A 13,944-nucleotide genomic window follows, 5' to 3' on the forward strand; every position below is an offset into this window, starting at 1 on the left:
GTGAAGCTGTGAGGAAATGAGTTTAATATGTTCTATGGGGGTGTTGAAAGATTTCCTAGAAATCTATGTTCTTCCCACCCACATGCAGTGCAATCCTGTACTATATTCACAAACTTCAATGAAGAGGGCAACAATATAAAGAACTTTGGGGAGGAGATCAGTTAAGGTGTTGAAAGCACTAATCAACCATGCCCACACAAACACTATTTTTTTTGTGGATCCTGTCACCACTGTATCGCATGTAGTTAGTGATTTTGTAGTCTGGTTTTTGGAATAGGTTGCAGAGTTTACTGTAAAGTCTTTTTCTGTTCGTGTAGATGGTGCTAAGGACAATGTGAAGCTACAATAAAGTTGTCCTAAAACCTTCATTACCACTTCTGGCATGGTAGGAATGTCAAGTTTTCCTTTAAATGTAAGTCTTTTCCCAATATAGGTTGTGGGTGTTATTTGAGTTGACATATTATCTGATATCTGCATTTTGTTTCTTAGCTGGTTGGTGAGTTCCTGGAAGTAACCTGCATTAGTCCCACCTTCATCTGTGATCATCCTCAGATCATGAGCCCTCTTGCTAAATGGTAAGACCACTTTAACCTTTAAATGTGTTGAGGTTTATGGTGGAAATTGAATGAAAGTCTTCTAGTAAAGTTAAAGCTTACCTCAATATATTTTTGTTAACGTTGAATGGGCGGAGTGTGTGTGTGTGTGTGTGTGTGTGTGTGTGTGTGTGTGTGTGTTAGATGTTCAAAGAGGGTGAAAGAGAATCTCCCATGTGTTGCCTTCCTACACTTAGTAGCTGGTAAAAGCAAATCACAGCAGCTAGGTTAAAGGGTTGAAAAGAAGGATAAGTTACTTACCTGTAAATCCTAGGTCTCTTCCAGGATTATCCTTATCAAAGTCATAAACACTGAATATTCCTATCCCTGATGGTTCGGACCTAGTAGCTCATGGATATGCACATGGTGTCTGTGCAAGAAGGTCATCTTGGCTTCGTCTCACAGGGCTAAAGCCAGAGGCTCAACATCACATCTTGAACCTCCCATTCACTGGAAATTCTTTATTTGGGACCCACACAGATGACAAAATGGCCAAAATGAAATCTGAATTGGACACTGAAAGCCATAGGGCTGGAGAAACACAAGGAATAGCGTAGAAGGTATAGGCCATATGATAGACGTCCATACCAGCAGAGGGTTCAAACACCTCATTGGTCCCAAAGGCAACAGCAAAGGAAAGGACGACTGTTCTACCAGTCCTGAAAGACAACAAGGGAACGTGGCTCGAGCAGACAAAATCAGTCTCCATCTAAAACATCTGGTAAACAATGAGGACTCTCTTCCCCTGATAGTGTCAGCCACTCGGGGGGGCGCAGTATTGCGAACTATGTAAACAAGTGGCGCTCCATAACAAAGGACAAATGGGTGCTGAATATTGTCGAGAATGGGTATTCTCTGCGTTTCAAGTCACCTCCTCCTCCGGTGCAACCAACAAAAACAGATTGTCATCACCAGCCTCTCCTGCAGAAAGAGGTTCTCGTTCTACTACAAAAAAGAGCTATCGAAAAAAAGTTCCACCTTCGCAGAGGGGACAAGGAGTGTTCTCCCACTATTTCCTAGTACAAAAGAAAGGTCCAAGCAGGGTTTTCAGACCTATTTTGGATCTAAGACATCTAAACAAGTACATTCTAAAAGAAAAATTCAGAATGCTGACCCTTAATAAAAATTTTCCTCAGCTCCATCAAGGGGACTGGAGGTGTTCCATAGATCAACAGGATGCATATTTTCACATCCCATTGACAGCAAAACACAGCAAATTCCCTCGCTTCGTAGTTGCATTCCACCACTACCAATTCAAGGTACTATCCTTCAGGCTAAAATCAGCCCCTCGAAGATTTTCCAAATGTGTAGCAACAATAGCAGCACAACTGAGGAAGAAAAAGATTTTTTATTTATCCATACCTTGATGATTGGTTACTGAAAGGCAGCACTTCAGTCCAAAACTTGCACCACCTCAGAATCGCTTTGGACACCTTCCAAACCCTAGGTCTACAGGTCAGTCTAAAAAAGTCCATACTAACTCCAACCCAGAGGCTCCACTACTTAGAAGTGACGCTGGACAGAAACCTAGAAAAAGTGTATCCTTCAGAGGAGAGACTATTACCAATAGCACAGAAGTGTCACAGCATCCTTCACTCTATACGACCTACAGTCAGACAAATAGCTTCACTACTGGGTTCCATGGCCTCCTGCATTTTCATTGTTCAGAATGCCAGGTTACATATGAGAAATCTTCAGGAGAACCTGTAGATCAGTGATGCCAACTTACAGCCAAATGGGAAGACAGAATAATTCTCTTACCTGTGGCAAAAATCTCACTACAGTGGTGGACTCGCCGACAACATCTGTTGGTAGGGGTCCCTTTTCATCAGAGCACTGCTACCGAGACGCTTGTAACGGATGCATTGCTACAGGGTTGGGGAGCTCACATGGGCTCTCTCCAAGCCCAAGGACTGTGGTCGGACAAAGAGCAGCAATACCACATCAATCTGCTGGAACTGAGGGCGGTTCATCTAGCTCTCAAGTCTTTTTGCCCATCCATCCAGGGCAACTCCATCTTAGTCCAAACAGACAACATGACCACAATGTACTATTTGAACAAACGGGGGGAACTCGATTTGGCCCTGTATCTCGAGAGTCACAAGCCATCTGGCATTGGCTACTAGTGAGGAGGCTGTCAATCACAGAGGTTCACCTTCCGGGAGACCAGCACACAAAAGCAGATTCCCTCAGCCGAAATCTCTAAGACTCACACAATTGGGTGCTTCACGACGATGTCATAACAGACATTTTTTTACAATGGGGGCATCTTCAATTAGACCTGTTTGCCGACAAACACAACAAAAAATGCAGAGACTTTGCATCCAGGTTTTACCGACCAGGAACGAGGGGGAATGCCCTGTTGATGGATTGGTCAGACATTTCTCTATGCTTTTCCTCCCATTCCCCTAATTCTCCCAGTGACCAACAAATTCTATTGGGCCAAAACAAGGATGATACTAATACCCCTGGAATGGCCCAGTCAATGGTGGTACACGGATCTCCTCCAGTTGTCGGAAAAGCCTCACAAGAGGCTACCGTGCAGACTAGATCTTCTCCACAAATTAGAGGGGAAAGTTCTGCATCCCAACCTTCCCTCACTGAGCTTGACGGCATGGCTCCTGAATTCCTGCAGTATGGCCATCTAGACTTCTCACAGGAATTCATGAACATTCTAAAGGAGTCCAAAAGACCATTGACACAGCGCTCTTATGCATTCAAATGGAAGAGATTCTACATGTGGTGCGTCCAGAATGATCTTAATCCTATCCTGGCTCAAGAGGAGGTTATTCTACCCTACCTCCTTCACCTTGCAAAGTCAGGACTGCAGTTTTCCTCGATTAAGGTACATTTGTCTGCCACTACTGCTTATCGTAAATCGCCCTCGCAGAAGTCATTCTTTACTATGCCAGTGGTTAAGGATTTTCTAGAGGGCTTGAAAAAAGTGTTTCCACCAGTTCGTACACCTTCACATCCGTGGGAGTTGAATGTGGTCTTGTCTAAACTTATGGGCGCTTCCTTTGAGCCCATACACAAAGCTTCTTTGTAACACCTTACATGGAAGAAGGCTTTTATTGTTGCCATTACTTCAGCTAGAAGGGTCAGTGAAATCTAGGCTCTTTGTTCAAAAGAACCCTATACAACAGTTTTTCATTGTAACAGGGTAGTTTTACGGACCCATCCTAGGTTCTTACCTAAGGTGGTTTCTGACTTCCATATTAATCAGATCATATCTCTTCCAACATTCTTTCCCAAACCTTCTACACCAGCAGAGAGAACCTTGCACTCCCTGGACTTGAAGAGAGTGATAACATTTTATCTCAATAACACTAAGGACATCAGACGGTCTGATCAATTATTCGTAAACTATGGCCACATGTGAACAGGCAAGGCGGCCTCAAAACAGACTATTTCTTGGTGGATAGTCTCATGTATTCTAATTGCATACCAATTGGCTAACAAACAATTGTCTGCCAGGCCTAAAGCTCATTCTGCAAGAGGCAAGGCGGCAATGACGGCCCTTCTCAAGAATGTACCCATCTCCGGGTGCAACATGGAGATCGGTACATACTTTTACAAGGCATTACTGTCTAGATTCAGATGCTAAGACACACTCAAGTGGGTCAGGCTTCATTGAGAAATTTATTTAACAAAGACAAATGGACTGCTTGTGCTTCTACCTCTCCGTCCGCAGGGGTATGGAATATGTTTGCTAATCTAATCAGTGTTTATGACTATTGATGAGGATCCCCTGGAAGAGAAGAATAAGTTACTTACCTGAAAATCCTAGTTCTCTTTTAGGGGTATCCTCAGTCATAAACAACCCACCCTCCTCCCCGGACGTAATTTTGGAAGTACGGTAGTACTCATTAGTCTAATCTATTTCTTCCTATCACTGTAAAAAAGTACTGACCTAACTGTGACCCAACTGTCACCTCACTCTCACCTCTGAGGCATGGTGAAATACTAGAGGTGCCCAGAGCCTTAATGGCACAGTGCCAGTTTTCTTGGTTCTGTTATGTTAACTTGGATGCATCCTATTGGCTAATAATGCTCTTTTATTTTCAATGAAGTTTTTTCTTTATACAGTGAATTGTTTATACTTTCTATGCTCTCTTCTTTGATTGAAGAAAGGCTTTACCTCTAATTGAAAAGTTTAATTAAAGAAAAACTTCACAAAAAAATAAAGCATTTTTAGCCTGTTTGTCAACATAGACTGCATTATTGGTTACACATGTATATATAATACGTAGTAAAATTCTATACTTGAATTACTTTTGCATATGCATTTGATACGTGTACATGTGTGTTTATATATGCTCCAGGGTCCCAGCACGTGGGCGGGAATATTCAGTGTTTGACCATTGATGAGGATCCCTTGGAAGAGAAGCTATATTTATGATTGTTAACAGCCCTCCATAAAAGTCTGTTTTTAGCCTAGATCTGTGCTATTTCTCTATATATTTGGGCACTTGCCATGGATCCTCAAAACGATAATTTTCCCGATCACAGCGCCAGTGTGCTGAAGCTGAAAGTGAGCTGCTTTGTGTCTCAAATTATTCCCGTTATCATGAAACACTCTCAACCATTTCTCTCCTGCTATCATAACACAGATCTTACTCAGTCCTTCCCTCTGTAAACGCTGTGCTTGTGGTTTTCAATCCTGGCTCATAATCCCAATGCGCACTCTGCTCACCCGATTGAAACTACTCCTTTCTTTATGGCATACAGTCCCTCGCTCTACTCTTTCTAGATTCTTTGTCCCCAATGTTCTCCTGGATGAACCTGCTGCATTTCATCTGTATCCCAGAACAGATGTTATTGTTGCACCCCCTAGAGGTAACGTTATCCGGGTCCCATTAACTAAGAAGGTGCAAAATTATTTGAGGCTTTATCAAAGGAATCTCTAAGTTTGATTCCAATACCTCACCATGCCAATGCCATACCCCTTCCCTGCTAGTTATTCCTCATTCTCCCTTGCAGTCACCCAACCCGTCACACAAACAGAACTGTAAACTTGTTTTGTTTTTCCAGGCTCATTCTCTGTACACTGATCTTCCTTCTAATAGTATGTTTAAATGAAAACATGACATACTAAAATATTTAAAACTAGGCTACACTTTCATACTTTTGAGTTGGTTTCAGTTATAATTGGCCTCTCGAGGTGCCTTTATTCACTATATGAGCACCTCACACACCCTTCCTGCCCCCCAATTTTTGAACATGTTGATAAACACAAAGCTATGCCTTGACTACTGTAAAAAACGTTCAGATTTATAGAAGGTTTCAGAGAATGCTTGGTTGGTTAGCATTGTGATATGTGATTCAAAATCTCAAGTTGTACATGTAGGAAGCTGCCCTGGTGTGTGGTGAGCACCTGACAGGGCAAAGAAACAGTTATGTCCTACTACAGGTATGGCCTACTAGTGAGGTGTGGACAGTGTCTAGGAAACCAGGGCTCTCTGGAGGTTGCTGTGGATAAGCAGCCAAGACTTATCTAGAATACCTTTAGGCAGTTCACCCCCCCCCCCCCAAACTGGAGGTAATTACACACTAATTATATACACATTAGGAAATAGCATAGAAACAACAAGCATTGGCAAAACTTAGTGAAAATAGTGAGGGCCCTACAGTATACTAAGGAAGTAGAATGAGAGATACAGTCCCCCACCCAAGGATGTAGAGTTGTTACAGGGGAGCTGGAGGAACTAGGAGCCCCCAAGAGGTGAGTACCAGAGTGACCCCCAGCGACTAGGAGAGCAGAGATAAGTCCCCCAAGGACTAACAGGAGGGCTTGGAAAAAGAATTGTATGAGAACAAGACCAGACAGGAAGAAACCAAAGGTGGATTCCAGTAGAAGAGGAACTGCAAAAGAAGGGGACAGAATCCAGTGCAAGATGGTGTGTCCAGTGGGGGCAGGAGCCACTACCCACCTTTCTGTGGATGCAGAACCAGGTCGACGAGGAGAGAAGACCAGCTGCAGAGCCCAGGAGATAAAGAGGAGTCCTTGGAGTGGTGCAAATGGTGCCCCACATCTGTTGTCAGGTCGCAGATAATTAGTGGTGCGTGAAACCACCAACAAGCCTTGGCAAATGCAAGAGGAGCAAACGAAGAGTTGCAAGGCTGAAGACCAGCAAGGCCCAGGGGGCTTCACCCAGGGATGGGAGTCAGAGGTGGCCATCAGCAGTTGGGAGAGCCAACAGAAGCAGTCACAGCCTGCACAGGCAACCCACTGGCAACAGGCACAGTAAGTCGCAGTGAGGCACAGTCAGTACAAGTGAAGAGAAGTCCCATGTCGCCGGAGCAGCAGAGAGTAGACTGTGCTTTGCAGGATTGAGTGCTGGGCGCAGGGGCTACAAGGAGCCCGAATATGCCTTGGAGCAGGAGCAAACAAGCCTTGGTAGCTGCAAGAGTTGTGGTGCATTGTCCTGCAAGGACAGGCAAGGGCTTACTGTCTCCCAAGTTAGACAGCGGGCAGAGAGGACCAAAGGGACCACTCCAGACCACCTGTGATGCAGGATCCATGCAGTTCCAGTGGGGAGGGGGGGAAATCCATGCCGCCGGTCGTCGTTGCAGTTGGTGCCAGCAGATGCAGGGAAGTGACTTGTTTACTCCAAGGTAGAGTCCTTCTTGCTGCAGACTGAAGCCTCGCTGACCTCAGAGGATGCACAGCCAGGATAATGTTACTGGAAGGAGCTGGAGAAATAATGTTGCAAAGTGGAGTTGTCACTGAAGTTCCAGATTGTCGGTTCCTGAAGAGTCCAGTTGCCAGAGTCTCGTGGCCAGAAGATGGAGTAAACGATGCAGAGGAGTCCTGGTGGAATCTTGCACATCGAATCTGGGGACCCATCCTCCAGGGAGTCCCTTAATAGCCCTAAGCGGGTGTTTGGTCACCTAGTAAAGTGACCACCTATCCGGAGGGGTCTGTGATGTCCCCTCCCTGACCTCGCCACTCAGATGCTCCCATTGGCATCTGCACATCTTAGTTTCAAGATGGCCGAATCAAGTGACCACCTGGAGGAGCTCTGGGCACCACCCATAATAGGGTGGTGAGAAATATGGGAGTGGTCACTCCCCTTTCCTTTGTCCAGTTTCGCGCCAGAACAGGGACCAGGGGTCCCTGGACTGGTGCAAACCGGTTTATGCAAGGAGGGCACCAAATCTGACCTTCAAACCAAACCGGTGGCTTGGGGAGACTACCCCTCCCAAGCCTTGTAACACCTATTTCCAAGAGAGAAGGTGTTCCCTCCTTCTCCCACAGGAAATCCCCTGTTCTGCCTTCCCCTGCCTGAGCTGCAAGCAGCAGGAGGGCAGAAACCTGTCTGAGGGGTGGCAGCAGCGCAGGCTGCCTGGAAAACCTCACAAGACTGGTATGAGCAATACTGGGGGCCCTCTAAGAAGCCCCCAGAGTGCATGGAATCATACATCCAATACTGGCAACAGTATTGGGGTATGATTCCGCCATGTTTTATACCAAACTTGTTGGTTTTGCTTTGTCGCCCTAAGTGGGAAGGGTATACCCAGACGTGGGTCCCGTGCTTCCCATGCCACTGGATTCAAGCTAGTCTGGCTGATGAGGGGTGAAACCCCGAAACCGGTCCCAGGATGCTTGTTTCCGGTCCAATGAGGACCTGGCTTGGCACTTCGGGCTGGACTGTTCCCATGAGGAACAGGGTCAAGACTGATTTGCATATGGCTGGGTCCAAACTGGGGTGGCTTGGTGAGCAAAAAAACAATGGATTAAACCCAGATCTGTGACTGGGGGTGAGTGTCTGACAATGTTCAGCATTCCGTCCATCACTTGTTGTTTTTGCCTTATACCAAACATGGCCAGGTTCTGAGTTACCATTATGTAGCTGGACACAGGTGTCCAGTACACTGGTAAAATGGATTCCCCACACTTACGAAGTCCAGCGCAATGGAACTGGAGTTCGTAGGGGCACCTCTGCTCATGCAGGGGTGCCTTCAGACACAGGGACCTGCACCCGACCCTCTGTGCTAAGAGGGCTTACCATAGGGGTGACTTACAGTGACCTGGGGTAGTGACCTGTGGTGAAGGAGTGCATGTACCTTTTCACGCAGGCTGCAATGGCAAGCCTGCAGATACCTTTTGCATGGGCGTCCATGGGTGGCACAATATATGCTGCAGCCCATGGGAAACCCCTTGTGCCCCAATGCCCTGGGTACCCAAGTACCATATACTAGGGACTTTTATGGGGACACCAGTATGCCAATTGTGGGGTGTGCAAAATCCTAGGCAACCAAATTTAGAGAGAGAGGGCACAATCACTGGGGTCCTGGTTAACAAGATCCCAGTGAAAACAGTCTAAGCATACTGACAGCAGGCAAAAAGTGAAGATAACCACGCCAAAAAGAGGGTATTTTCCTACAGTACGCCACCACCAAAGCGTAAAATCTACCTTTCACCTTAGGTGAATGAAGATCATTCAGCAAGTAGAGTACACAATTGTATGTAAATCGTTATAGCTAGCAGATATACCTTGTCTAGCAAATTAAAAAGAAAAATCTTATATTACCAATATTCAATCATAGAGTCCTTTTCAGTGATTTTAACTGCGAGATATTTTGAGAGAATATGTAGAACATTTGACCAACAATGACAATAACGCCGCCGTTCTGTATATTTACACCAACCCACATACACAGGGATCACGCATACATTTTTTCACACCGTCTGTCACTTTGGATACTTTTTGAGTTATTTCATTAAGGCAAACAATACATGCTTAAAGTTCACTTAATCAGAGTCTCGCTACTGAATGGTGACCTGATCACACCACAGATTAACATTCTTTACTGATTCGATGTATTTGTGCCTCTTATTGGCTCCCAGGGATTCTTTCTGGATTTTATCTGCTCGTTGATTTCGTTTTAATTTGAGTAAGGGGGCGAACTACATCTTTCCAGTTTTGTTTTTACATCAGACACACATTGCTTCCCCACACTGCCTGTCCACTGTTCACTTTCAGAACCTGCTGGGGCAATGTATATAAATGTATATTACATAACAACTGTTTCTTTGCCCTGTCATGTCGGACTCTTACAGTGAGGAAAGAGAAAGTAAGTAGCATACTTATATACATGCTGTCTTAAGGCCCGCAGAATGTTCTCAGTGGCGGCTGAACCCTACTTCTCCCACTCTCCAGGCCGCAGTATTCACTTGCAGCAGTGCTTGGTTTATGTTTTGCTCCCTATTGTTTGGTTGAGAATTCATGTTAAGCATCCCTTGTATTTCCATGTGGTTATCTAGAGCTCGATTACTATTTAACTGGCTTCCCCTCCTGATTTCCTCAGGCATCGTTCAAAGAAGGGACTGACGGAGAGGTTTGAGCTTTTTGTAATGAAGAAGGAAGTGTGCAATGCTTACACTGAGCTGAATGATCCCATCCGACAGAGAGAGCTGTTTGAGGATCAGGCAAAGGTAAATGAGCGTATTATTTAAGACCAGCAAATCTGTGTAGACAAGTGTCATAGCTATAGAAACCTCTTTCACTGTTAGAAATTATATTCCATGTATTTGGAGCCACATTATGGCTTCAAATAGCAGACCCAATATACCGATGTAACTCACTGTATGTGCCATGTAGAGATGTGAACAATGTTGAATGTAGCCAGTTTATCATCTGATAGATATGAAGCACAAAGTAAATATCTTGGCAAAGACGATGTTATCCTCAACATAAAGTAGTTCCACAGAAGTGTAATCTTTAGTACAGTAAGCAGTAAAACTGAGTGGAGAACTCGGTTGCTTCATTGCACTAATATTTGAGAGGTACTATGCATAGCAGACATTTTTTCTCTTTTGAGGGGAAAAGTACTGATTGTGTTTTGTCAAATACATAAGCTTGCAAGCAGTGTGTATAGACACCTCTCACAAAACTTGAAGGATAATATTCATAGCAGAAACACTTTAACGATCTAATAGAAATATAATCTAATTACAGGATATTTATAATTGGATCTGTCTAGTTATAACTTACACCTTTTTGTTTCTGTTCTCATTTGTTTAGCTCTAACGATAATTTCCAGAGCACCATAAAGTGTTCTCAAATTGGGTGCCCTGAGATACAGAACAGTAAAGGCTGTCATTTGTGTCTGATGTGTGTTGCTGTTTGATCACAAGAAATAAGTAGATAGAAAAAAGATGAACAAACATACCAAAATGGTCACAACATGGGAGAGCCATACATGACCCTTATAGCCCCCACTTTCTTTGGATCAAAATCAAAATTTCTTACTGCAAAAGGAGAGTTTTTTTTAAATCTACAACTATCCATGCCTGCACCTCCAACTCAATTTACATTGTTTCTACCCACATAATGTATCACATAGCCAGTTTTTTTTCCTGCCTACCGCCTGCATTCTTCTCACTCTTGAAGAATTAGTATATGCTCGTGTTCCTGTAATGGGATGTGCACTACGTTTTACATAAACCGAATTGCAGATCTAGTTAATTTAAAAATGTAAACTCTTACTCGAGGTATCCTGCTTTCAGTTATTTTTAGAATGATTTGATTTAGAACTCTATGTAGTTGGGTTTTATGCTTTGTTATGTACAATACTCCGTGAGTGCATCAGTTGGATATGGCACAGCCTGGCAGTATATGTACAATTAATCCACTAGCCAAGTCAGTTTAGCAATTATGAGAGGCAGAATGTGGCACGCAGTCAATGTTTCATTGACAGAACATATCAAATGCACAGTCGTGTGTGCTAAGAGCAGATGTCAGGAACAGTCATTTAATTCGATGTGAAAGAGGGAGTAGAGGGTACTGAAAGCACTGATAAACAATTCAATTGTGGTTCCATACCCAGTGGCAAAAATTACATCCTAAATAGGACAAGCGTGCTGTGAGGAATTGTGGGCCTACCTCACTTGTCATGCTTACAGTGTGCCCAAAATGTTTGAGTTGCTTTTCAACCCCATCTAGAAGAGCCACAAGTTGCACCCCTATTATTGGAGTCCAGTAACGGGCCTAAACATTTTCCCATCATCCCTCTGTGCACTCCGTGTGTCTTTCATAAATGGCCGGACACAATTAAGATTGTTTATACTCAGTGTTTGTGTGTTAAAACCTTTCCTCATTTAGGCTAAAGCTGCTGGTGATGATGAGGCCATGTTCATTGATGAAAATTTCTGCACTGCTTTGGAGTATGGGTTGCCACCTACGGCTGGCTGGGGAATGGGCCTTGATCGGCTTGCCATGTTCCTCACGGACTCGAACAATATCAAGGTAAATTCCAGGTTTGCAGAACTGCATTGCTAGAGTAACTGAATTGTAAAACTGTCCCACAGAAGAGACCCAAGAATACAGCAATTTGTTACTTAAAGGCATTCCAGTTTGGCTGAGGCTGTCTAGATTTCCAAAAGAGCTTTGGCTTGCTACTTTTGTTCTAGTATGTTAAACAATTTGTAATTATTCACCATGCTGCTGTGTGGAACTTGTAGGGCACTTGGGGATCAGGAAACAACCAGAGAATGGCCTGTTCTTTTACACTTTCCGGACTACCCTGTATTTCTCCTCCAGTGTGATTTATAATCAATCAAGCACAACGGAGGTGCTCTGTGTCTTCTTTGGCGTTTTTAACATCTAACCTGTGCTGTTGTGGCGGGAGGGGGACACAAAATGTAAGCCTTTTCTGCCTCTTATTGCCTTCTCAACCGAGGCTACTCTGTGACTGGAAGATGCAGCAGCCTTGTTGTAGTTTAAGAACAAAGGTCTTTTTACCTGTAGCCCTGAGGCGAGAATGCCTTACATATCACACACCACCTAATTGCTGTTTTATGATCTATACAACAGTATCGTGTATGCAAGCCTAAAACACGTTACTGAAATCCAAGCAAATAACTATTAGGTTGTTCCAGAGTAATCAAACATCGCTAAAAGTGTTCAGGTGTATGTGTTGGAGGACATGATGTGCCCTGTAAGAGCTGTTTTTGTAACATTTGGCAAGCTGCTAAGCCTGAGCAAGGTTTAGTACAGCAGTTTAACAAATTAAAAAAACATCCTGGGGTGGATTGAGAGTCTGAAATAAATCTTCTGGTCTCCATTCTTCACTTCAACCACGAATCTATTAGCAAATGTTTGACCTTGCTGAAGGTTGCTCTGACCATTTTGTCTAGGAGAAGTTACTGCATTTCGACAGTGGTAAATGACAGGATCCCTCGGTAGGGTAACTATGCCTAGTTTATTGCAAAGGCTCCAAGCAACTCTGTGAAGGTAGAACTACAAAGCTTTAACTAGTGCATTGTGATGTGGCATGAAAGACCCTTTGTGAAATATAACCCTTAAATTGTGCATGAGTGAGGAGTGCAATCTGGGCAGGCAAGAGTAAGACTAGTGAAAGGAATAGAAGCACGAATTCAGTCTCATTCACATTGTCATAATTGAATGTCATGCATCCAGCATTTTGTCCTAGTTTACCATGTCACTTTGTAAGCCAGACAATGCTAATATTCTGAAATACAGAGATGCATAGTTGTTACATGCTGCTCCAGCACTTACACCCTCAAACAATGTTTATTAAAAGGGCCGTTTCTTATGTGTTTTTCTTAGTGCAAAAAACGTTTAAGGGCTGTCTGCTTTTCTTTTGAGATGAAACTCAATGTAGTAAGAAACTTTAATAATTTCCTGGAAACATCAGATGATACCTAATGGTTACAGTGAAAACCTAAACAATACTTGCATTTGCCTGTTATTTGCAAGCATGTCCTCCCCAACTTGCACTTCTTTATACCACAAATGACAGCAAGTAACATCAGTAATGTGAGTACTATCTCCAACAAACTCAGCAAGCTATTGTGGTAAGACCCATAAGCCAATACGTTGAAATTACATAATGTAAATAAATAATACTTTTCATATATTCCTTATTAATCAAATTTAAAATGTAGTTTGAAACCTAAGTCACTAACTGGTCTGTAGCTGCCACAGTCTTAAATATTTACATTGATTTTAAGTCATAGCTGTATTATTTCCATCCCTCAATACAGAACAATTTATTTGATTCTTCAGATAAGACGCAGAAATACATTCTTAAACTGCATTCTGTGTAATTTCTATTTTTTTTCTTTATGCCCTGCACATTAGATGATGCAGGCCTCAGTTGTTTCACTAATAACTGAACTTTGCATTACTGATGGTTTAAGACAGTAGTTCCCAACCTGTGGTTGGGGACCCCTGGAGGTCCGCGAAGCCTCCTCAGGGGGGTCCGCAATTGCTCAGAAAATTAAATAATATTACAATATTAGGTCCCCAGCTTTCAGTAATGACTCAGTGGGGAGGGTCCCCGGATTTCAATAATGATTTAGTAGGGCTCCCCTTGTTCC

At 43.5% G+C, this 13,944-nt stretch overlaps 1 protein-coding gene and 1 long non-coding RNA gene across 4 annotated transcripts in view; one reads left to right on the forward strand and one right to left on the reverse strand.

Annotated features, from left to right (window-relative positions):
• LOC138268111 (uncharacterized) overlaps positions 1–13,944 on the reverse strand; it is a 221,970-nt gene that overhangs the window by 102,070 nt on the left and 105,956 nt on the right. The window lies entirely within an intron of this gene.
• The window catches only part of KARS1 (lysyl-tRNA synthetase 1), a 91,760-nt gene that overhangs the window by 76,956 nt on the left and 860 nt on the right, over positions 1–13,944 (forward strand). For both annotated transcript variants that reach the window (XM_069217468.1, XM_069217467.1), the window contains 3 exons: positions 490–575; positions 9,909–10,035; positions 11,705–11,848. In XM_069217468.1, coding sequence (XP_069073569.1) covers positions 490–575; positions 9,909–10,035; positions 11,705–11,848 — 357 coding nt within the window. The remainder of the gene's footprint in view (positions 1–489; positions 576–9,908; positions 10,036–11,704; positions 11,849–13,944) is intronic.

The sequence above is a fragment of the Pleurodeles waltl genome, chromosome 12 (genome assembly GCF_031143425.1).
Source record: "Pleurodeles waltl isolate 20211129_DDA chromosome 12, aPleWal1.hap1.20221129, whole genome shotgun sequence".
Taxonomy (NCBI): domain Eukaryota; kingdom Metazoa; phylum Chordata; class Amphibia; order Caudata; family Salamandridae; genus Pleurodeles; species Pleurodeles waltl.